This window comes from Desmodus rotundus, chromosome 1 (assembly GCF_022682495.2).
Source record: "Desmodus rotundus isolate HL8 chromosome 1, HLdesRot8A.1, whole genome shotgun sequence".
Lineage (NCBI taxonomy): Eukaryota > Metazoa > Chordata > Mammalia > Chiroptera > Phyllostomidae > Desmodus > Desmodus rotundus.
In genome coordinates, this window is record NC_071387.1 from 55,406,769 (window position 1) to 55,431,819 (window position 25,051).

At 43.4% G+C, this 25,051-nt stretch overlaps 1 protein-coding gene across 1 annotated transcript in view; it reads left to right on the forward strand.

The window, feature by feature from the left end:
* Window positions 1-10,144, forward strand: part of KDM4C (lysine demethylase 4C) — a 366,544-nt gene extending 356,400 nt beyond the window's left edge. Inside the window, exons 20-22 of the mRNA XM_024558285.3 lie at window positions 1,196-1,315; window positions 4,577-4,669; window positions 9,077-10,144. Coding sequence (XP_024414053.2) covers window positions 1,196-1,315; window positions 4,577-4,669; window positions 9,077-9,253 — 390 coding nt within the window. The 3' untranslated portion in view covers window positions 9,254-10,144. The remainder of the gene's footprint in view (window positions 1-1,195; window positions 1,316-4,576; window positions 4,670-9,076) is intronic.
* Window positions 10,145-25,051: the final 14,907 nt, after the last annotated feature.

Here is a 25,051-nt window from a genome sequence, read left to right on the forward strand (position 1 = left end):
ATGTTTTCTGTGCATGGCTGTCATTATACCACAGAACCAGCCCTGGCTGCATTTACAGCTCGATTGGTCAAGTGTGCATTTGATTAGTCAGATTTGCCTCCTAAGTACAACACCAGGATTAGCAAAACATGAATTGTTAAACATCCAAAAAAACCTTACCAAAGTTGTTAAGTGTTTAATTCCTTTGTGTTAAAATTTTATTGTGCCAAACTGAGCGCATAAATTTAAGAGCTTGCAACATGTCAATGAGAAAGTTTTATTGTTTTACCTGTATTCCTCCCCCCTCCCCACCCCACAAAAAAAAAGCACCTTCCAGGATGAAGTACTAGGAAATTTGCTCTGAATTACTGCCTTCAGAGGAGGCAGTGTTGAGTAGAATACCTGAGGTGAGAAGACTGGGTATGGCTGTCACCGCAATTACCTGTGGAAGGAAGTGGGCTAGCCACTCGGTGGGAGATGCCGGCAGCAGAATGCCTATTGGGGAAGATCCAGAGCTCTTCTGAAGAGGCCTGCCACCCAGGACACAGTGCCTCAGCCTCTCCTGCCATGCTACAGACACGTCCCGTGTTCCCTTTTCTTTGCTCCTTCCTCAGGGACTACCAGCTGCCATCTCAATCTGCTTCTTCCCCCACCCCACTTCACCCTGGGTGTCCTCAGCTCTTGTTCTTCTATTCAGCTGCACTCCTCCAGTGGTCACGATAACTTATAGGAGCTTCCTCAGAGGCTCAGTCAGGTTCCTTGTCAGTAAAATGGGGGGTAATTGATAACCTCTGCCTACTTCATAGAGTGATTATGAGGCTCAAATGAAATGTATGTTAAAGCATTTTGTTAACTGCAAAATGCTACATAAATGTCATGTGTTATAAATCATTAGCTGGTCTATTCCTCAGCTAAAGCATTTTTATGTATATTTTACTCACCCTCTGAACAATTCTTTGTCAAGTAGCAAATGTAAATGCTGCTGTTTTTTTCTGCTTGGATTATGGTGGTTCTTTTGAAACTTTATGATGTAGGCTGAATCTTTAAGTACTGCTTTGGCTCATATTGCTTCCCCTGAACACCCATGCAAGATCATAACCCATAAAACACAGAGGCAGTAACTCCTTTTAATTGCCAGGAGTTCATCATTTGCTAAGTTCTAACTGCAGTCACTTAGACACTTGTCTTGAAAAGCCTGTCTCTGTGTATTCCATAGAGCCGAGACTGTGTGAAACTGGGCCCTCCTGCCGAAGGAGAAGTCATCCAAGTCAAGTGGCCTGATGGCAAACTCTATGGGGCAAAATATCTCGGACTGAATGTGGCCCACATGTACCAGGTGAGTGCTGCCCAGTGTCTGATGCTTGCTCAGATGGACAGGAGGAGCCAGAGGGCAGATAGTATATCCAGTGTGCTACTGAGCAATAAGTAATATCAATATGGGGTGACTCTTAATTTATAAAGGAGGCAAAGATTTGATGTCTGATGACCCAGGTATTAGAGTTTTATTACCATGTCTGACACTGGAAAACCCTAATGATATTTGGTGACTGGTAAGGACAGTTGTTAGGCTGCAAAGATAAGCAACTGGATGCAAGGCTGCTTTCCTCTGTTTTCATCATATAGGGAGAAACTAATTTATCTCACCATAAGCCAAGATGATAATGGGGGTACATCAGCCAGCAGCCCCAGAATTGTGGCTTTTGCCCGAGAGACATGGCCCCCCCATTGGGCATCTCAGCAAACCTGAACTAATGGTGCAGATATGGCCAGTTATACACCCAAGCTTAAAGGGGTGCTGTTTAATGAAAAGTGCAGCTACCAGTTGCATATTCTGCTCACAAGAGAACTCTACATTTTATTGAAGAGTATACAAATAAAAAAATGAATTTCATCCCCATCAAAAATGAGAATGATATAAGCTTTAACAATAAAACAACACAGATAGCACACGTACATTTATATTCCTTTCGAAAGACTTTGAAGAAGGACAAATTTATTAAAATCAATACTCTGTAGTATTTTCAGTAACACAATGACAGAAATCAACATTCGCAGGCTAAGTAGTAGAGTAAAACAGGAAGATTGAAGTAAAAGGAGAAAAAGCAGGAAGGTTCAGGCCTGTTAAGTTAAAAAAAAAGCTTGAGAATAAGACTGTCAGTTTCAGCAGAAAAGTTGTTCAAAGACCAGTAAGGGACAAGGACTTGAATGGAAGAGTACATTGTAAGACACTGCATCAGGAACTGGGGCACAGTATGATTAAAAGTGTTCAAAGAAGTTTGGAAAACTTAGAGGGGAACATGTTGTAAAGTCTAGAAACACCCGAAAGGAGTGGGGAGAGGAGGGGTGTGTGTGTGTGTGTATGTATGTGTGTGTGTGTGTGTATGAGAGAGAGAGAGAGGGGGGGGGGAGGGAGAGGGAGAGAGAGAGGGAGAGAGGGAGGGAAAGAGGGAGGGAAAGAGGGAGGGAGAGAGGGAGGGAGAGAGGGAGGGAGAGAGGGAGGGAGAGAGAGAGAGCGGAGTCCATTTTTCCCTTGGTATTGGTGGCAATGCTGAGTTGCAGGTTCAGGTCATTTATTAATAGGGTAGGTAGTGGAACTTCTTTACATCAGAATGTCCAAAAGTAGACAAAAATCACAAGACAGGTTGATAATACTGGAGACTCCTAGAAAAGAAGCATTATTACATCATTCAAAAGAAAGTAATTACATTTAATTAAACAATAAATGCAAAGTGAAGCATCTCACATGTAGCAAAGCTCTTTGCTACATAAAAAGTATAATAATATGAACATGTTGAAATTCAGACGAATTAGTAATCAGTGTGTTAGCTTCAGAATTTATGATGGGCTGTCAACATAAAACTATGAGCATATTTATAGACATAATGAAAAAGTTAAGGCTAATATTAAAATTGTCTCTCAAGTACAAGTAGTTTAAAATTCCTCGTTAAACCAGTGGCCTTTTGAGATCACTTTGTGTTCTGTGTCTAATTATTCAATCTCGCCATTGAGTAGGCAAAGACATTTATAAAAATAGACATAACTAAAATACCTACTGCACAGTGATAGAAATCCTAAGTATGTGTATTTTTGGACCCTTATAGTAGCCCTATAAAGGAGGTGTCTTTTACTCTTATTTTACAAATGAGGCCGAAAAGGATCATAAAAGGAATTTAATAATTTGTTTAAGGGCACACATCTGGTAAAGGGAAAGGCCAGAATTTGCTCTTAGTTCTGTCCCAACTATGGTTAACAACCCTCCCAGATTGTTGGGACAATCCCTGATTTTAGCCCCAAAGTCCCGCACCCAGGAGACCCTTCAGTCCTGGGCAAACCAGGACAGTTGGTCACCGTACTGCCCTGTTCGTTTCATAGTCGCCCTTTCCTCTTGTAGATTTTTCAAATGATCTAAAGTGAAGAAAGGTAGGCACAGGTGGTTCTAGCTGTGCTATCAAATTGTATAAATGAGATGACACCTTGGCCTAATTAAATATTAAAGAAACCATTCTGCTAAAGGCCGGAAGAAACGTGTTCTCTCCTTGGCCGTCTGAGTGCAACAGGGAGAGCTGGCTTGTGACTGAGACCTGATTCCACCCTGCTGCTTCAGCTCAGTCAGGTGTGAGTGGGGCATGGATAATAAGTGTAATTATGTATTTTATTATAATATTCTTCAAACTCCAGTGTATTTTTATTAACACAGCTCAGCTCCATTAACTTATAGTTAACCTTTTAACTATAAGTGCAAGCATGCTTTAATTTCTTAAAAGTAAAGCATTCAGGCAAACAGACAAGTTAGGGACTTCAAAGATACTCTGAGTGGGTCAGAGTTAGAACGTTAGGATTTTTACCCCGTTTGCATCCATTTTGTTGTTTTCCCCTGAAAGAGTTCACTTGGGGTTAAACCTGAACCAAGAATAACCTCTTCATGTGGGGCGTTTGATGAATTTCCCCTGGGTGCTCTAGGTTCGTGTTAACCAGTGTCACACCTGTTTCTCTGAAAAAATCTCCTAAAATGTTGGAAAAAATTGATTATGAAATTATTGCCCCCATTTGATTAGCTTGAAAAATTATTAAACATTTTCATTTTAGGTGATATTTTTGCACATTAGTGTGGTTTCATTGTTATGTGGGTGAGACGTGGGATTTTCCTGGCCGTTTGGTTGAATTTGACAAATGTGAGTGCTGAACTTACATCATCATTTCTTTGTCATAGAGAAACAGTTCTCCCTCTTATATCATCAGAACCTCTTAAAGGAACATCCGGTACTGATAGGCCCAGCCTCTCTTAAATTGGCCACATCTCAGGTTTTGAGAAATTACGTGAGCAGCAGCTACATTTCTTTTTTGCTTTGGGGAGTAACGTGTTCATATCACTTATTCCAAGACAGTCATTTTCAAGAATTTCAGCTTGTTTGAAAACATATTTTGTTCTTAGTTTGTTAAGGGAAAGACCGTTTCTTCCTTGGCTGTTGGCTGGTTCCCCTGTTTATTCTGCTTTACCACTTTTTTATTTTTTTATGTCACTAATTGGAACACTGAAAAAAGTAGTCAATGCTTGTTTGTTTTTTAATATATGTCATGATGTTTTATTTTTCATCAGGTTGAATTTGAAGATGGATCCCAGATAGCGATGAAGAGAGAGGACATCTACACTTTAGACGAAGAGTTACCCAAGAGAGTGAAAGCTCGTTTCGTAAGTGCTGGCACATGCCACTCGGGGTCTGCCCTGTGATTCCCTAATCCTCTCCCAGCGGGAAACATGCTTAGGCCTCCGGGCTGATTTTGAAGAAAGTCAGTGCAACTTTTCCCTTATTGAAACCTATTGAATTCAAACCTCAAATTTGACCCAAATCAGGGAAACCAGTGTAGTTTCCTTATTTTTTTTCTAATGACGCTTCTTTGTGTTAACATTTAATGGCGTACGAGATAGGTGTTGAAGATGCGCTCTATCTCTGCAAGGCACTGCGGGCATACAGAGATCCCATCCAGGCGTTTACAGTCTTGTCAGTAGAAGCAACAGTAAAGAAAGCTTTCAGTAGTAGACTGAGGGGCCTCGCTCAGCATACGCGACTGTCTACTTTCCTATAGCCTTGTCATACATTGATTAACTTCTCTACCTTCTGTTTTACATCCAACAAAGACCTAAAACCCTGAATAACTTGTCAGAAGTTTGTTAATATTTGTGTCAGTTCATAATTAAACTAAGCTCTCACTTTTATAACAAAAGGAATAAAGAAAGCCCAAATGCTAGTTGTGTGAATAATACTAAAGCAGTTTAGTACAAAAGAAAGTGCTATTGGTTTCAAGCCCAGCACATACCATTAAAAGACAAATAAACATGGAAAAATAATCAAAACTGAAGTCGCTAAAAATATAATTCACAAAACTTAGTTTTCATTATTGTATCATAAAATATTTAGTGGACCCTGAAATGAAGTCAGTTTTACTCATTTAGAATTTCATTCTACTGCATCTGCAAAATGATAAATACTGAACAGGGAAATTTGAATGAATGCGATTTTTCTGACTAAAATGAAAATTCTTTTCTGAATAAGTAACACCCTTAGTTTTAGGTAGTTGCTTCTACTAACAAGATTGTGCATGCTTCTGATACACTTTTCTGCAGTGATAGTTACTGTAGGTTGATTTGGAGAAAGGCATGGGTTTTCTTAAATGTCCAGTTGTATATTTAGCTCCGTTTCCATCAGCTGGGATCCTGAGATGAGGCAATTGCAGCACGTGTGAACTGATTTCCTTCCTAGCTGCATCCCCGACAGGAGGTTACGTCAAAGTGAAAGAGTTAAGAGAGGAGTTACAGTAACCATACCGACACCCACCCAGGGGGCACGTAGGAGACCACATGCCTGACAACAGATTAACCACTAGATGACAAACTGCAGAGAAAGAAAAATCAAATACTTTTATTGTAAAGACATCGGCTAAATCTTAACAAACCTAAAATACTGAGTAACTTATCAGTATTCTAGGTCTTAATAAAATCTCTTGAGAGCAACTTTTCATTTCAAGATGCTGGAGATAGCTGCCTCTCATTCTGTGTCCTGTCTTCCATGGTTTCCTTCTCTCCCTTCTCCTCTTTCCTTTTTTTTAAAAAATTTAAAAAAACCCATTTTTTAAATTGTCTAGTGATTTTGAGAATGGGAGATGGAGTAGGGAGCCCTCTGAAAGTCTGTCATGTGTCTGAATGTCTAATCCGTGTAGGGTTAACCATCGTACGAGCCTGGCCTGGTGGGTTTCACATGCTACTACTTAATCGTTATTAAAAGAAACCTCTCTGCTTTCTTCTCTGAGATCACAATCTCTGTTCCACATTAGATGTGTCTCCAATATCAGGATACCCTCTCAGGTAGCTTTATTTGAACTCAGCTCTTGAGTTTTCTAAGGTCCATTTCTCTGAACACTTACACCAAATCCAACCTTCCTTCTTTAAATTTCTAGAAGAAAAGAATATTAATTAAGACAGTGAAAAATACATCACATATATAATCCGAATGGAACCTGTTATGTCAAACAGTTGACCCTAGGAGAAAATTTCTTCAGAAACAAAGGTTCACGGTTGCGAAGAGCAGCTTGCCACCTCTGCTTTTCCCGAGTCAAAGACTTGGGCTGCTGTTGTCGCAAAGCGGCTTTTCCTTCCGGCTGGTGTATAATGCTCTGGCTCCTGGTTAGTTTGTCTATGACTGCTCTTTTTTTTTTCCAGTTGGCAAAACAAAACTAATTGGAAAACTCATTGATGGAAGATATTTATAGCTAGAGAAACCTCTCTTATGTGTTTTAAGCAGGGGTGAGTTAGCAGCCCTCGCTGGGAGGCCCCCCTGTTTTAATGACTATGCTCACCCAGACACACGCTGACTTGGAGAGAAATTTTTCAAAAGAGTCAGCAGTCCACCTCGGTGATTGTGCTGGGTTCTATGCCACTAACTTCAGAAACAGCCCCATTACTTTTTATTGTCTCGCAGAATAACCATAGCAACGGTGCATAATTAACTACAGAGAAGAAGAGCTACTGGTAAATTGGTTTTATTATTGTGTTTGAGAGGCTGAGTTTTGCTCTTCCACACAGTGGCAACACCTACATGGGTGCATTATTTTCTCCTGTGATGACTTTAGTACTTATAAAAGGGAAAGGTCACTCAAAGGAAGTACTTTGCCAAGAACAAATGAAACAAACTGTTTCCTCCCAGTGGCAGAGGGTGCCCACCCACCTGCAGTCTTCCCTAGTGAAACAAGGTTGTGTCTGGGGGAGTCTCGGAGGCAGCTTGTTACCCTGCATCATCGTCTCTAGCTGGCAGGGAGCATGCCCAGCTGTGTACTTGGGTCCTTTTTTTAGTTTTCAAGTCTCTTTGCAACTATTCCATTGTTTACCTCTTCTTCGTGACTGTATGTAGTTTCAAGCCCTAAAAGTCGGACCATGCTGCCTCTGTCACCAACCAGGGCAGGCAGCCTCAGTGACACAGTGAGGGGCACCACACGTTGGAGTTGTCGTGGACTTTACCTGAGCGCAACAGGAAAAGCCCACATGCCTTCCCCCAGCTAACACTTGCTGAGCAGTGACCGAGGGCCGGGCATATTGCCCGGTGTTGAGAACGTGTAAAATTTGGCACTCAGTCCCTCATCGCCTCACCCTCACGGATGTTTAGGAAACCCCCGATGGGGAGAAACTTAGCTGTCCCTCGTCCCTGTCATTGTCCTCATTCTGCCACATTAACATGTAAAGTGTTACAGGAACCCAAAAGAAGGGCCCTCACATTTGCCTGTGGCAGAGACGATGAATATCTTCCATGCAGAGGGGACAGTGCATCTAAAGACAGAAATGCACGAGAGAGCCAGTAGTGTGGCTGGGACCTGCAAACAAGTCAGCCTGACTGGAGCATGGGGCGGGATTTTGCCAGTTACGCAGGTCCGGCCTAGGGACCTGGGATGTTATCTTGAAGGCAGTGGAGCTACTGAAATATTATAAGGATGGGTGGCATTTAATCAGAAAGTTTATAGAGAATGGTCATCTCCTGGTTCTACAGAAAAGAGCTGGTGGGGGGGGGGGGTGTAGCATTTGTTGCAATGCTTTAGAAGAGGAATTGTGAGGGCCTGTGCCATGGGGTCAATAGAGTTAAAGAGTAAAGGATGGAGGGCTTCATGTAGGAGGGGGTCCTAGACTGGCTGGAGGCAGGGAGGAGTTTACAGTGACTTCTAGGTTTCTGATCAGTGTAGCTAGATGGATGGGAAGAGTTTTGCCATTTATGAAATATAGTCAGGACAGCAATGGAGAAGGAAGAATTTGAGTTCAATTTAGTTCAGGTTGATTTGAAGTGCCTCTAAGATAAGAACTCTGAGATGCCCACTGGGCCGTTGGATATGTGGGCCTGAGCACAGGAGGAGGTCTGGACTGGAGTGACAGATGTCAGCATCACAGGAGTAGATGCAGGAATCGAAGCTGTGAACAGTGAGTGTGAAGACCCAGGGTACATATGTGGAAAGAAGGCCACATGCAAAATCCTGGGGGCATCAGAGGTGAGCAAATAGTTAAGAAAGGGGAACCTCTCAGACATCTACAGTGAGCAACCAGAGGAGGTAGAGATACAAGGAGGAGGGGCTTATGACAGAGGAAGGAGCTTTGCGCAATAGTTAGGTGACAGAAGAGGCAGGTATTTTTAGGATAGAAAAGTGTCATAGGAACTAGGACATGAGCAAGGACAGGTTCAGGGAGGTTGTCAGGGCAGAGGCCCAGAGTAAGTAGGAATAGGAGTGAGTTAGAGATGACTGTTGACAAATTCCTCAAAAATCTGGCTGGGCAGGAGTCAGAGGGAAGATGGAGAGTGAAGGAGATTTAAATGAGAAGACTTCAGTCCTGCTCGTTTTGGGGAAAGTCCCTGGGGGGTGGCGATCTTGAAGAAAGAGGCTCCAGATGGAGGCAGGAGACTGGAGCGGGTAGGAAGGTTCCAGAGCCACCTGTAAGGGGCCCTTCCATTCTGGGCTGGTGACCTGTCTCTGGCACCCCATCTCCTGCTGTCTGGACCAGACCTTTGTACATTCTTGTTGTGTCAAATGCCATGCCCTTCTGTGATGTAATGCTGGCTAATTTTAGTCCACAGCCTCTGATATGCGATTTGAAGATACATTTTATGGAACAGACATAATCCAAGGGGAAAAAAAGAGACAAAGAGTGCTGAGCTCCAGGTTCAAGAACGAGTATGTGGATGACCCCGTGTACCGCACTTTTTTGAAGAGCTCTTTCCAGAAGAAGTGCCAGAAGAGACAATAGTCTGCATGTGTTGCTGCAGGACTCAGAGCAACTTGGGCCAGAGAGGAAAGGCGAGGGGACAGCTGTGGGCTGTGCCATGTATTCCTGCAGAAGGTGACAGAGTGGCTCTGACAGTGGAAAACTAGGCTTCCCGGAGTGTGGTAACATAAACCACAAAATACACACGTTGTATATTGGATACAACCACCCGAAGTCATCCCCTGCTCTTGCTTTCACTTGAGAGCAATTGTCTTTTATGATCCCAAAAGATTTTTCTAAGTGAAAGGAAATAATTGTGAATCACCCATCAAAAAAGCCACTGCCAGAGGAGATGCGTCACAAAGTGCAGCTTAGGCCCCTAGTCAGGAAACTTCCCTGCCCGGCCCCGCAGGTGGGATCCTCAGCACCCAGGTGGGAGGGTGATAATTTATATATTTTCCACAGTCAGGGAAGGACTCTCACTTATTTGTTTCAAATGGCATTTTTTATAAAACATTTTTAAAACGCAATGGCATGTATGGTAATGAGATTTACCCGTGTGCTATCTGTATTTCCCTTGTACAGAACTTTTGCATTTTTTTATATCCCTATTGCTTTCGACTGTGTCTGATGAGAACTGAGTTGCTGGCCTTTGTGAAATTTTTGGCTCTTGAGAAAGAATTCTTATGAACTGTATGGGAATTTTATATATTTAACAAGGGAAATCTGGGGCTGTTATTTTTAAACACTTTTTTTCATAATACATATTCTGAGTAGATATTTATAAAATATGTTTCTTTCATTATGTGTTTGTAAAATTAGAGTTTAAATAAATATGCTTTGATGCATAGTTTTGAATTAATATGATTTTTCCTTTTTAAAACAGCTTGAAAATGTACTAGTGTTTAAAAATAAAGATTTCCATTTTCTCCAGTTCTGCCTCCTGACTTGCTTATTCATCTAGGTTTCAGCCAATAGAAAGGCAAGTTTTATTTGGGAGCTGGCCATCGAGAGATGCTGGCACACAGGTTTGTCAGACCCTCCTCCTACTGTGGACTTTCGTAAATCACTGTGGACACGGGGCCGAACATTTGTGGCAAATCATTGGGATAAAGGCTTTGCTTCCTGCCTGCAGTGCCAGTGGGAGCGCTTTCCTCAGCTCCTTCTTCTAGGCCGGAAGAAATCTGAGCACCTGGAGTCTGCAGCTCTTTTCCTCCCAGGTTTCTTGTCCCCAGCTACTATTAGAAGAGACTGTATGGATCCTCTCACCCCTCCCCTCACTTTATGGAGGACGGGTGGGGGATAGGCAGGCAAGGGATGGCCCAAGGTCACACAGTCCCCAGTAATGCTTCAGTGAACTGTGGCCACAGGGATGCTGCGCAATAGCTGCAAAATCTGTGGGCTGTGCAAGAAGCACTTCTTTTGTTTAGGAGTCTGTAGGTTGGTGGATCCAGGTTGGGCTTGGCCAGCAGCTCTGCTGAGCTCGGCTTCGGTGAGCTCACATACCTGCTCCACACATCTCCTGTCAGCCCACTGGGTCACTCAGGTAAGGTCTTCTCAGGTCAATGGCAAGTGAGCCCAGCTGAGTGAGCACATTTCAGTCCTGCCTGTGATGTTGGCTATCATCCTGTGGGCCAAATCCCACAGCCAGGGACTGGAGGGCATTTCAGAGTTTCATGGCAAAGAGTGTTCATGTATTGGGTTACAGGGCAGAGAGTAAAGAGCCGAAACATTAATCACAGAGCCACAGTTAAATCTCAGTTCTCTGGACCGAGTACTGGCTGAGTGCTGAATTTCCAGTGCCTCGTGGCTGAACTCCGAGCTGGGGAAGAGCCCACCAGCCTTATTTTTACAGACTGAGCACTTCACATTCTCTACCAGTATAGTCATATATTTTATCAAGTAATCAAGCTTGCATTTTCTATCTCTGGGTTTTGAATAGAACTGACCTGCCGTCTCTTTGATATGCCAGGAAAGTAGGCCTGTGTAAGGCATTAGGAGGAATTAATCTAAATAGGATCATTCGTTTTGTACATGTTTGCCTGTCAGCAAGATTGCTGATTGGCTGCCACAGGCAGAGATTGTGCAGAGTCCTGTGTGACTTCAAATACAGCTGTTTTTTATGGTCTCACTTAACTAATGTTCACATAACCAAGTACAGCTGTAGATGCTCTTTAGTGGTGCCGGCCACAGATGCACCCCGGCTCTTGAGAGAGACACCTTTATTTCACTGCAGAAAGTCATTATTAGTTCCATAACCAGACAGACTATTAAAGCTTTTTCACTTACTGTCTGACACCTCAATTGTAATTTTTATTTCTTTGCATTACACTAACTGCATTTTTAGTGTGTATGTATAGTATGAAATCAGTTGAAGTCCTTCTAGTATTAAACAAAATTTTGCTAGTTATAATTCTAATGTAATTTGAAATACAAGCCCTTTCTCTGGAGGTTAGAGGATTAGTAAAAACTGCTTGACATTCTACATTTTAGTTCTTTTATGTATGTTCGAAATGAGAACAATGTAATCCTTATTAATTTGCTTTTATTAAGGTAATTTTGCTTAGTTCACCTACAGAGAAATTGAGAAGAGGGATCCATACTAAAATATCACGTTAGTTCTCAGAATACATGATAAGTTGCTACTGGGTAATAGTGTGTGAAAACACGAAGACTCCGAATACAAAAACGTGTCAGAGTAAATGGGTCTGCCACTTCTCCCCGGACCTGTCTGGTGTGGAACAGGGACGAAGTGGCCGTGTTGCTGTAAATGACCTGGAGGTCTTAGAGTAATCATACTGGAGTCGTATGTGCTGCATGATAACACTGTACTGTATTTTTGCCCATTGTTAAAAGGTATTGGAAATGAAACCATCTTCATTTCAGATATTAATCAGCCCCTTAAACTTGAAGCTAACTAGAGATCCCGAGACATTCTTATTACGCGAAGTAGTTGGCTGGTTGCAAGACTGCGTTGTGCTACGGACTTTTTCTGAGAATTCAGATGGCAGTCGTGGAAGTGTTTCGCATTCTCTCGCCCAGCACATCATCGTAGAGACACGTAGCACTGACTGGTGGGGGGCCTAGGCTCTCCAAGTGGGCTGTCAATTTAGAAGCCTCACGCTCCAACCCCAGAAGGTGCAGCTCTCCTTAGAAAACGAACATCAAGAGAAGCTGATACTAATGAATTGAGCATCTATCGTGTATATGCAGCCTGGTAGGCTTCTTATTGGCGTTTATCTTATTTAGGCTCCCCAAGAAATTAGCAAACTATGTATCATTCCCCTCTTTTATGGACATAAACTCCCAGAGAGGTTAAGTAAATTCTGAATTACTCAAAGCTCTCATTTCATAAAGGAAAAAAAGGATTCTAAACCTGAATCAAACAAAAGACACTGGATGGACCAGACAAGTTAGCACTAGAGACATAAATAAGGAAGGCATCATCTTTATTAAAAACACATGAAACTTACCTTTGGCAAAGGCAAAGCTATTGGGACAGAAAAGAGATCAGTGACCGCCAAGGGCTGGAGGTGGGGAAGGGATTGGCCACAAAGTGGTGTGTTGGAACTTGGTTTGGTGATGGAGATAGTGACCTTGGGGAAAGCATTTCAGGTGGTTTCAGGTGACAAATCTATTCACATTGAAATTTGTGTTCTCTTTTGGAAATGCATCCTCTCTCCTTTTTTAAAAAATATTTTCTCTGTCTTTAATTTTCAGAAGTTTGATGATAGCATGTTTTGATTTGATTTGTTTGGAATTTGTTCAACTTCTTAGACTTTCACCAAATTTGGGAAATTTTTCAGCCATTATTTCCTGGGATATTTTTCCAACCTCAAACTCTTTCTTCTCTCCTTCTGGGACTACAATGACGTAAAAGGCTCTTGATGACCTTTTACGTCTGTTTTCTCTGTTAGCTTGGCTACATTGTATTGCCCTCAAGTCTGCTGGTTCTGTGCTGTCATCTCCGGACTCTTGTTAAGCCCTCGAGTGGAATTTTTGTTTTGGTTATTGTATTTTTTAGTTCTGTAATTTCCATTTGGCTCTCTTTTGCATTGTCTATTTTTTTTGCTGAAATGTTCTATCATTTTCATTTGTTCCAAGAGTGTTCATAATTGTTCATTAAAGCAATTGTTTTCTGATGGCCACTTTTTAAATCTGTCAGATGATTCCAGTGTCTAACTCATCTTGTTATTTGTGTCTGTTGATTGTTTCTCTTTTAAGCTGTGATTTTCCTGGTTCTGGCAGGACAAGTGATTGAGCTGTAACCTGGACTTTTGCGGTATTTTGTTCAGAAGACTGGATTCTATTGAAATCTTCCCTTTCAGCAGGCAATCACCCTGTTTTGGTTTAGTGCCCAGGGCCGGGTCTACTTTGGTGGGCTGTGGTTCTAATGACAATTTAATTTTCAGTTCTCACAGTCCTGTTCTGCTCTGCTTTCTCTGTGTGCTACCCAGGAGCCGCTCTGCAAGCCTGGGTTCTCTTCCACAGTTTGGCACAGTTCTCAAGAGTTTTTGGTGAGTTAATGTGGGCCAGTTTCATGTGTGAGTCAGGCAGAAAATTCCTGTGCAGGTTTAGAGAATTCCTTTTTTGAGATCCCTGCTCTCCAAGATCCTCCTTCCATTCTCTGCTTAGGAAAGTGGAGGATGCTGCCTCTCCCAGTCTCCACTGGCAGCATGCTGGCAGGGAGAGAAAGGCCATCCAGGACTCCCACTGAGGCCAAGTCAGGCAGCAGGGGTGCAAATCCAGATGCCCCACTTGGTCTCCACCAAAACGCCACTGTGGGGGTCAGAAGTCACCAAGTGAGGGGCAGAAATCCTAACTCCCCACTTGGTGTCTACAGAGACCATTCTTGGTGTATGCAGGGACCATTCATTCATTGGGGTAGTGAACTGACAAAAAGGGTTTTGTCCTGCTCTTCTGCTCCTTTCCGGGTCCTTTGACTGCAGATAGAAGGCTTTTCTTAGAGCTTTAGAACTGTGTGTGTGTGTGTGTGTGTGTGTGCGCCTGTTGTTGGTGGTTCCACTTTGCAGGCTTCTTTAGTTCCAAGTTCAGGATATACGAGAGATAAAAAGAGAACTCACCCCTGTGTAGTTCCTATACCCTAAAGTCCCTAGTTAGTCTGCCTACCTTTCAATATTTCACGGTCCTCTTATGACTGTTCGTTGTATTCCGTCCATGGTTTTTAATGATACTTAGCCAGGAGGAGCAGGGAGAACAAAGGCACCTCTAACTTGTCCAGAACAAGAAGTCCTCACTTTTTCTTTAATATGGGGGAAAATAATTTATTGCTAAGAGCAAGGAACTAGTTTAAAGTGGGATGTTGAGGATTTAAAGGAAATAATTAATGGAGGAATTCTGCAGGGAGGCAAGGGGATTGGGAGCAAAGGTGGAATGGTTGGCCTTGCACAGGAAAATGGAGATTTCATCCGCAAAGACTGAATTCCTGATTATGGGAGCAGAGATGGCAGGCTATAGAATTGTTTCAGGAACGGGCTTTCCAGGTCTGTTGCCGTATGGAAAAGGGTGTGAAAGAATTGAAGATGCTGGAGAGGGTATTTCTACTCGTTCGTCTGTGTTGAATAAGGAAGGTAGTTGATGTCAAGAGGGGATTTCTTGGGAAAATACGGAGGGATCCAGGAAGTAGATGGCTGTAAAAGACTGATTAAGCCCCCCTGCCACCTCCCCCCCGCCCCCCGCCATGAGATGCCCATAGCCTAACGCCCAGAATCTGACTATGTTACCTTATGTGGCAAAAGGGACTTTGTAGTTGCTATTAATTAAATTAAGGATCTTGAGATGGGAAGATAATCTTGGATGATCTGGATGGGCCCAACGTAATTACAAGCATTGTCCTAAGAAGGAGAGTCAGAGACAGAGGAGACTGATGCTGGGAGGAAGCGCTGACTGAAGTGATTTGCTCTGAAGATAGAGTCAGGGGCCAGAAAAGCTGAGGGGGGCAGGTGGCTGCTGGAAGGTGGAAAAGGCAGGGAAGCAGAAGATCCACTTAAGCCTCTGTAAGGAACCACCCTGCCAACACCTGACTTGAGCCCTGTGAAACTGGTTGCAGGTGCCTGGCCTCCAGAATGACAAGACAATGCATTTCTGTGGTTTTAAGCCACTAAACTTGTGGTGATGTGCGATAGTTTCAATGGGAAGCTAAGACAACTGCTAAACAGGCAGCAGGAGGAGGGTGAGAGAAGGCTTTCAAGGTCAGAAGCGGTGGTCAGAGGAGGGGTTTAGTTCAGATTTATATAGCTGGGATTTAAATGTAGACAGGACTTAGTGTCTGGTCCCATGAATGGAATGGAGCTTCAAGTCCTGCACTGACTTATGTTAACTGTTGGGTTGCCCAAAAAGTCTATTTGGTTTTTTCCCCACACAGTGGCTCTCGTAGCACCTTAGTTGTCTTTCACTTCATTTGAAACAATTTTGTTAGATTGTATTGTGACAGCTGTCATATCAGTGTCCATTAAAAAAACTTATCAAAATTGATGAATTTCTCTGTAGCCATTTTAATACTGAAGATGGAAAAATATGCAACATTTTTGGCATATTATGCTTTATTATTTCAAGAAGGGAAAAACACACACAAAAAATGATTTGTGCAGTGTATGGAGAAGGTGCTGTGACTGATAGAACGTGTCAAAAGTGGTTTGCAAAGTTTCATGCTGGAGATTTCTTGTGGGACAAAGCTCCAGGGTCGGGTAGACCAGTTGAAGTTGACAGCGATCAAATCAAGACATGAATTGAGGACCATCAACATTACACCATGTGGGAGACAGCCAACATCAAGATATCCACGTCAATAAAGTTACTGGTGAAAATGAAAAATGTGTCTTTTATTTTATGCAAGAAACAGACTTTTTGGCCAACCCTATATTTTTTTAAATTGGTAATCCATACAGCATAAAATTTACCATTTTAAAATGTACAATTCAGTGGTTTTTAGTACATTCATAAGGTTGTGCAGCTGCGACCCCTGTAGTTAGTTTTGATTGTACAGTGTTCATTCCGTCTTCATAAATAACAACAGCATTTACAAAACTCTTCAATTCTTTTTTGCTGCAACTCTGCAGACTGGAGACCTAAGAAGAGTATGTTAATGAAATATATTCTTGAGCATGAAAAATTCTTCTGAACACATACACTCACCCATTTGAAGACACTGTACACTGGACCAAATGGAGACCTACCTCCTGTTGATTTGGCCAGCTTTGTGATGGTGGCGATGGTCGTGGTGGGTCTTTTCAGTGGCAGATTACAGAGCAGGGAGGTACCACTGGCCACAAAGTTGCCCTTCATGGTTGGCCAGGAACACGAGCACTGCCCTGTGGAGAAAGACAAATACTTGCCCCAGATCAGTGATGGGCCTCTCACACCCTCCCGGTTGGTGTCGCACCGGGTTCCAGAGAGGCCAGTTCCCTCAGTTCACTACACCTGGTTTGGACTATTATGAATGATCCCCAATTCTTCCCTTTCTCTCCCTGGGGTCCTTTCCTCTTCGGCGTGGGTGCTCTTTTGCTCCCAGGGATTGTTTTGTAAGTCATATGTCATAAATCTCTTAGAAGTAGACTTGACCCGTTTACAGTCTTTATCTCACTTAGTATGAATATTCAAATACATGACTATAGAATATCCATGTGGGGTGTTAGATGATATAAGATACTAGGTATGAAATTACCTTTCTAAAATTCTGAACTCACGCAAAGTACATCGATCTAGCCCCAAGGATTCCAGATACGACAGTGTGGGCCTCTTATTTTACACCCGCTTCTCACCCCCTTTTGCACGAGCGGTACTCACCTCCATAGTCCCCCTGATCATAACAGCCTCACTGAGCTTGTCACTCCGCGTTATGCTCGTACGGAGCTAGGGACTGATGGCATTTGCTTGGCTGTGCTGCGGACCAGGGCCAGACACTCTGCCAGTGGAGGTTAACTGCGCACACAGCAGGGCCCTGAGGAGGGACCCAGTGCTGTGCCATCCTGGTGGCTGCCCAGGGAAAGGGCCCGTGTCGCCACAGGGTGGGAAGGCGCATTCGCAACGCAGACTCATTCTGCAGGCTGCTGCTCGCTTGTCTGGCTCCAGAAAGCAAACAGGTGCTTGCTTCACTGAGGCTACTAAAAGGAACGAGGTAGGCCACGTGGGTGGGGGAGCATGTCTCATTTGCCCTGCAGCAGAGATGGACTCCGGGAGAGGCCTTGTCTGAGGCCTGTATGGCTGGAAATTGAAATGGCAGCTTAGTCCATAGAACATCGTGCGTCAGAGCTCTGCGGCCACCCCCTGTGGGCTCTCAGTGTGCGCCTTTACCGTGATAGGATTATGAAGCTATTTCATTTCCCCCCCCAGATCAAAGCCGTATGAGAAAAAGGGTCTCCTAATCATTTCTGCATATTTTGGTAACAAAGAAAATGGCTGTTGGTGATGATAATGAAAACTGCTGTACATAAATTTGCACCCTTTGTTGCCACTTATAAAAGAGACCTTGTACAGCGAGCTCATTAGTAGCTGAACTTTATTTTGTCAAAGGAAATGGAGTCAACAGAGATTATGTTTCATCTTTAATATGGCTGTTCAACAACAATGCCATTATCCTGAGTTTCAGATGAATTTAATTGAACTTTAATGAACAAAATTAGCTGTTTTATGCAATTAGAATCCCATTTAAATGGGTTAGAAAATGAATAGAATGGGAAATGGGGTTGACTTTATTTTCCTCAAGACTGACTCTTCAGGCTTCTTTTCATCCCTAGGTTTTCTACCCCCCACTGAATAGAGACTAATATCTTTAAACTTTAAGAAGATTTTTGACTTTATAAGTCTTTTTCCTCAAGCAATAGAAAATTCCTGGAACTTCCAAGGAGGTGGGAGGCAGAGGACACTGGCGAATGGGCACCCGTTACAGAGAACCAGGGTAGAAACTCTTCCAACCCAGCTGGCCCAGCCTTGCACAGCTGAAGTCCCTTCCCTTCTGAGGTGAGACTGGGTATTGAGCGGCATCTAACAAAGGTAAGGAGGGATGATTTGGGTGCAAAGCTTTCCTCTACCACTTAATATGTTGGTGACTTGGTGTGTGAGTCATGGTGTCTGAACTTCAGTACAATGGGAAGAATAATACCTATTTCTTAAAAGTGATGGTAAACATGCAGTGAGAAAATGCATAGAAAGTATTCGGCATATTGCCCAGCTTAAAAAATGGGAGCCACTACTGTCATTAGTATCGCTGTTCTTCTTTATCATCATCATCATCTTCAGTTTTACAACTTCTTGGGACCTTGATGTGATGAACACCATACTGCTCACCTAACTTAGTTCCGTGATTCTGGTAAACAATAAGCTTTCCCAAGTATTTTCCTCCTCAGCTGGAGGGAAGAGATGAGATGACAAGGTCAGTTTGCTCAGGGGCTGGGAGGGATGGGGGAGCAGCAGAAGGTGATACCACTGGATATGGGGGAATGGCCAGGTACCAGGAAATCACTGCAGAGAGTCACATAAAATTCGCATTTGTTCCCCCATCTGCGATGTGAGGAAATTAGGCCATCCCTATGGGCCTTTCCAGCTCTGAAGTGCTTGCAATACTGCAGCTACTGCGAACTCTTTTGCCTAATGGACCACATTGCAGTGAGCCAGCTCTTGCCAAGAAATCCCTCCCACTTGCATCAGAATTGCTGGAGCGTCCTGCTGAGTGTTCCCCCAGCGTCAGTGTTGACTCAGTGCTGGGATGTGGCTTCCCGAGACACAGCGGAGGTGAGGAGGCCCAGTGGGCTTGGCGCAGCCCTGGTAAACAGCTTTGCCCAAGCATAAGAGCTCTGACCTAGGTGAATCAAAGGAAAATCAAAGAAAAGAATTAATTATTCATGTTCCTCTTGGCCTCGTCAGACTAAAGGTTTAAATGGGTTCTCAGTGAAAATTTTAAAAAGCAGCATTACTTCCATTTTAACTACAAAATACTAGTGCGTTATTTTAATCTTCTATCAAATGCTCCCTAATTATTTCTGGCAGTTCCCAAGGGGTATCTCAGATGTGCTCATAAATAAATCCTCTTGGTTTCCATGTGGTGTCTGCCATTTTGCTCTGTTTCTTCTCCGTTGTAACTTGAGGAATGCCAGCTTCCTCAGATGCCACTCTCCTCCAGGCAGAGGGAGAGGGCCTTTCTTCTGTACCCTGCTGACAAAGTTGAAGCTATCCCACATCATACCCAGGAACCTACGTGGACGGTGCCTAAGATGCAGTGTAATTGTCGTGCTGGCCTCACTGCCGCTGAACTTGGGGACTGCAGGGCTGGGGCCGCCACCACCTTCTTAAATGAGGTTGATGCCCATTGGCATTTCCCCGTGCCAGCCCTGCACTTCTCTGAAGCAGAAAGAACTCATCCTGTTCTGTGCCTCTTTCTGCGTCTGTGCTTATCCCACAGGAACGCGGCCTTGTGCTCTTAGCGTCCCAAACTGTGTGTGTGGACACTGCCTTCTCTGTTCTGTGAAGTCCTTGCTTTCACGAGGGACTGGGGCTCTGTGGGGCTGAATGCTGGGGGCGGTCAAAGCTGTGAAGAAACAAAAATCCTCTTAGATTACTTCAGCACTACTGGACTTACTGTAAGGAAAAGAGACTGCAAAACTCAGCCACAAAGCTGAGCCTCATGGAAGTGAACGTGGCTGGTGACAGGAATGTTCTTAGGGTCTGTCTGTGTGTCCTCTTGAGCCCCCACACTGGTCTTGAAATTTTTCTGTCATCTGCAGCCACCTCCCTCATACCTCCTTCTGGCCTCTGCTGCCACATGGCCTCTGCTGCCAGCACTCACCCTTCGGTAGCTTTAGCTTCTGGGGCCAGTACCATTGACTCTCTCTCCCCAGACATACAGAGCAAATCATTACTGGGAAATAAGTTGGCTGAGGACATGGATTTTGGTCTCTTTTGTTTATTAATATGTCCCTAGAACGTAAAAGGCTGGTTCTACCACTTACTCAATGTGTAGCCTTGGGGCAAGTTACTTAGGCTCTTTGCTCATTTTTTTTTTTACCTTTAAATTGGGGGGTGGTAATAGCTAACTAATAGGGTTGTTATCAAAATAAATTAATGAAAAGCATTTATATTAGTGTTTGACACAGACTATGTTCAATGGAAGTACTTGTTAAATAAATTAAAAGATAAAGTACCTACACATAGTTGGTGCTCAAGAAATATTTGTCGAATCAATTAAATACATTTCTTAAAGAATCAGGTTGACTTAATTGCCATTTTCACAGCTGAGAGCTCCTGTTCCAGGCTGCCTCAGCCTGTAACCTCTATTGACTACCCTTGGGTCAAGTTCTCACCCCAGGCCATTTATTGGGCTAGGAGTGTGAGGTTAGGTGTGAGCAAAATGTCTTACACAGACGGAAAGTGGGAGGTACTCGGAGGCTTGCCTGTCTGGTCTGGTACGGGCCTAATGCCATACTCAAAGTCATCCCTTTCCTCCGATGGCTGAGTTGCTGTTTACAAGTTTATGCACCAACTCCTTCCTCAGGGCATTTTTCCCCAGGTGAGTTCTCTGTTTTTCCTGCTAACATGTGTGTACTGGTCTCTCCCATTCCCCCACTAAATAGGCTCAGTCTCCTTACTGGTAAATAAAATGCCAAGACTCCTGTTATACAGCTCTTCTCTCTTTGTCCGTCATTCTTTGACCTTCTTTAGCTCAGGGACCTTCAGATTCTAGAAACGGGGCCTACTCCCCTGTCCCCTACCGTGCATTTGTATGCATATACCTGCATTTTGATGCCAAAAATGCTCCTCTCTGACCTAAAGGTATTCAGATTTTATATTTTCCAGTAGGAGGCCACCCGAGAGCCAGGGATAACATTTCTAGGGCTGCCAATCAGATAACAAGCAGAGCTTTTTATTATTCTTTTCCTCTGGCTCCTACGAGAGCTAAGTTCCACAAGAAGTCCTAAGTTATCAGGGAGGAAGTTTTGCAATTTAATTTTTTCTGGGAGTAGAGTCCTTTAGGTCTCACAAGCTGAAATGGAGCAGTGCTAGGGGCTGGCAAGGGAGCCTCCATTGTGTGAGTTGCAGACCAGGTAATGAGGGCAGAAGGGAGGTCCGCCAAGGGCCACGAGGAGGAGAGGGAGGGATGAAGCCGTTAGCTCAGACGGTGGCTGGCTGGGATGCCTGCTGTCGGGATGGCTGAATTATGGCTCTCCGGGAACTGGCATTTGATTATCTTCACCTTGAAGCTTGGGAGACCCCTCCGATCACGTTTGTGCCCTTTAGGGCAGTGGTTCTCAGCTAGTCTACGTGCCAGTATCACCTAGGGAGCTATTTAAAAATACAGATTCCCGGTCCATGCTTCAGACCTTATAAATCAGAATCTCTTCCAGTCGGTGTCCAGGAATCTTAGGGTTCTTTAGTCCCCCAAGGGTGGTCCCTATGTGGACCACCACAGCCCTACCTGGATAGTACTATGGAAATGAATCTGATCCTATTGGGTTGAATGCACTCCTGGGTCAGTTATGAAAGAAGAAATATTGGTGCCAGGTGGGTACTAGAAGTATCAGGGGATCATTTTGTAAATTGCCTGTGTCCAACTAATGCTGTGCACCTGAAACTAATATAAAATACTGTTGAATGTCAACTGCAATGAAAATAAATTTTTAAAAAAGTAAAGCAAATCATAGGAAAAAACTCGCAATTTTCCAAAAAGAAAGAAAAAGCAGAAATATTACTACTCAGAGAAAGCGTGGCCTGAAGGAAAAGCATTAACTTCGGCATTTTAAGACCTGAGTTTTAGTCCTGTCTCTGGCACTAAGCTGGACAAGTCCTCATGGGGATTCAACGTCAGTGAGCTTCAGGTTCCTCATCTGTAAAGAGGGGACAGTAACTCCTGCCCCGTCTACTTTATAGAGTTTTTTCAGGCACCGAAGGGAATAAATACATGGAAGTGCTCTAAGATCTAGAAAATAGTATTCAAATATACAGTTCAAAGCTCTAGGGAAGGCGTGTCCAACCTTTTGGCATCTCTGCACCACACTGGAAGAAGAGTTGTTTTGGGCCACACAGTAAATACATTGTGATATGTAATCACACAAAAATCTCATGTTTTAAGTAAATTTATGATTTTGTGTTGGGCCGCATCCACAGCCATCCTGGGCTGCAGGTTGGACACCTCTGCTAGGGAGAGTAATGCTGTTTTGTGTTCTCTTGGTGAATTTGTAGTTAATCCTATGAAACAAACAACCCTTTGTGAATGCCTCCTCTGATTCTGCTCCGTGTACAAAAAATACACGAGTAAGGCGAGTTTATGTTTAAACTCTTTATACATCTTTGGTTCCACCAACTAGAATCAGTTACTAGTCAAGATAAGGAAACAGCCTAAGTGTCCTTCAACAGACGAAAGGTAAAGATGTCTGCACATGCACACGCACGCACACGCATGCACACGCACACACACACGCGCGCACGCACACACTGCAGTAGAACATCACTCAGCTGTGAGAAGGAAGGAAAGCCTGCCGTTTGCAGCCCTGTGAGTGGACTTTGAAGGCATTAATGCTAAGTGAAATAGGCCAGTCAGAGAAAGGCATGGTATCACTTATAAATGGAGTTTTCATTAAAAATAAAATTCATAGAAACAGAGAGTAGAAAAGTCATTACCAAGGGCCGGGGTGGTAAGGAAAACAGGGAGAGGCTGGAAGAAGGACACAAACTTTCAGTTATAAGATAAACAAGGTGTGAGGACTTAGTGTAAAATGTGCCTATAGTTGATAACACTGTATTATATAATTGAAATTTTCTAAGAGTAGAACTTCAATGTTTCCACAAATAAGGTGATGAATGTGTTGATTGACTAGATGGTAAGAATCCGTTTGCAACATATACATATACCAAATCACCATGACGTGCAGTTTGAATATCTTACAATTTCATTTGTCAATTATACCTCAGTAAAGATGAAAATAACATGACAGCAAATTGCTGGACTTCCAGATGAAGATGGGAGAAATAACACATGCATTCACTTCTGTCCTCACCCTAAAGCTTAGTAAAAATATAGTACTTTTTAATTGCATAAAAATACAATGACAGAAATGAGAGAGAAGACAATATTTTTAAGTGGAAGCTAGAAAGCCAAGGGACGACCAAAGATTTGGCAGACAAGGAGAAGCCAAGCCCTCAGCCGGCGGTGGGGAGAGCTGGGAAGCAAGGCAGCCCCGCACACAGAACCCTCGTGGCCCAGCAGGGCTCAGGAACTAGTGATTCCGTGTGTGTCTGAAAGTGGGGACAAGGGTAGGGCTGAAAATACAAAAACTGTTGAAAGATTATTTAAGTAAAAATTTTAGAACAGTTCAATAGACACCCTCGAATTCCCCCCAACACCTTGGAGATTGGTGATTTCACATTCATCTAGCAGTGGGGAAGGTAGAACTAAGGATAGAAGAGTCCAAAGATTATTTATGGAGGCACTTTTTCAATCCCTTGCAGCAAGGGGCCTGCTTCTGTTCTGCCCCCAGAGAAGACTGGAAGTGTGATTTCTGGAAAGCTTGAGACAGGACAGCGGGCTAGCAGACAACAGGCACAATGAGAGCAGAACCATTGGCTGCAGGGGATTAAATGAAAGTTTGCAAGCTGGCTGAGACTCTGCCTTACTCATCACTCAGTTTCAAGATGGTCAGGGCGTTTTCCCTAACAGAAAAGCCCCGGGTTGCCGAAGCCTGCCCTTGTACACTGAGCTTCCAGATAAGTTTTTTGTGAGGGGTTACCAGAGCATGTAATATGAAAGGCAGACACAAAACCGAACAAACAAGAAAACTCCATTGGAGAAAATTAGCTCTACCGAGGGAAACTTAAACAAAAACTTCAAAACCTATCATTAATAGTTTCAGGAAAACAAGAAGAAGATGCTACAAAAAGGAACATTCAGAGAACCTAAAAGAGTTTCTGAAAATTGGTATAAAGTTAAGTAAATCTCTAAAAACACCAGAGCAATACAAAAGATAAAAGGAAAGACGAACAAAAAGGTGGAGAACCAGTCCTGCAGGCTAAACGTCCAGAGTCGGAGTGCCAGAGAGAGGAAACAGAGGTGAAGAGATCGCCAGGGAAATAATTAATTTCCCAAGCCTATGGACAGGAATTTGAATGATAAGGACCCACTGAGTACCTGGTACTCGGAGATGGAACGAGAGCCACGTGAAAGCCATTATTTCGGAATGTCAGCATTGTGGGCACAAAAACTAAGTGTTCATAGAAATGTCCAGATTTTGTACGAAGAGTCAGTCATTACTATGGCAGGACATTCTCCACGGCAATAGTGGAATGTCAAGGACCGGAGAGTGAAGTGGAAAAGTTATCTCCAACCTTGAATTCTATATCCAGCAAAACTATCAATTTATCTGGTGACGGAAATTTTTCAGACTTATAAACATGTAAGTAATTTTCCTCTCATGTGGCCTTTTTCATGAAACTGCTGGAGAGTGGGTCTATCGAAATAACAGAGTACCAACAAGGGAAGACATGGCTTGCTGGCTATTCTCAGTTTCCCTCTTCATGTCTGTTCTCATCCCTCCCTGTGCCCCAGGAGATGGTCTCTATCTACTGCACGGCCTGGGCTGCCTTGCTGGCTGATTCACAGTTGAGTTTGACCCATAGAGATGGTGGCACGAGATCGGCAGGATGGAACTAAGGTGACTGCATTTGCTCTCCACGCTTCCTCCTTGCAGGGCCTCAGTTGTGCAGAGGCTGTGTTCTGCCCAAACCATGACTCCCCTTGGCGAGCCTTCTGCCACGGTTACAGCTCTCACCAGGGTCAGACAACAGTTCCGTCCCTTTGCTGTTATTGCTTCCTACTGCTGGTCAGAAAGAACAATA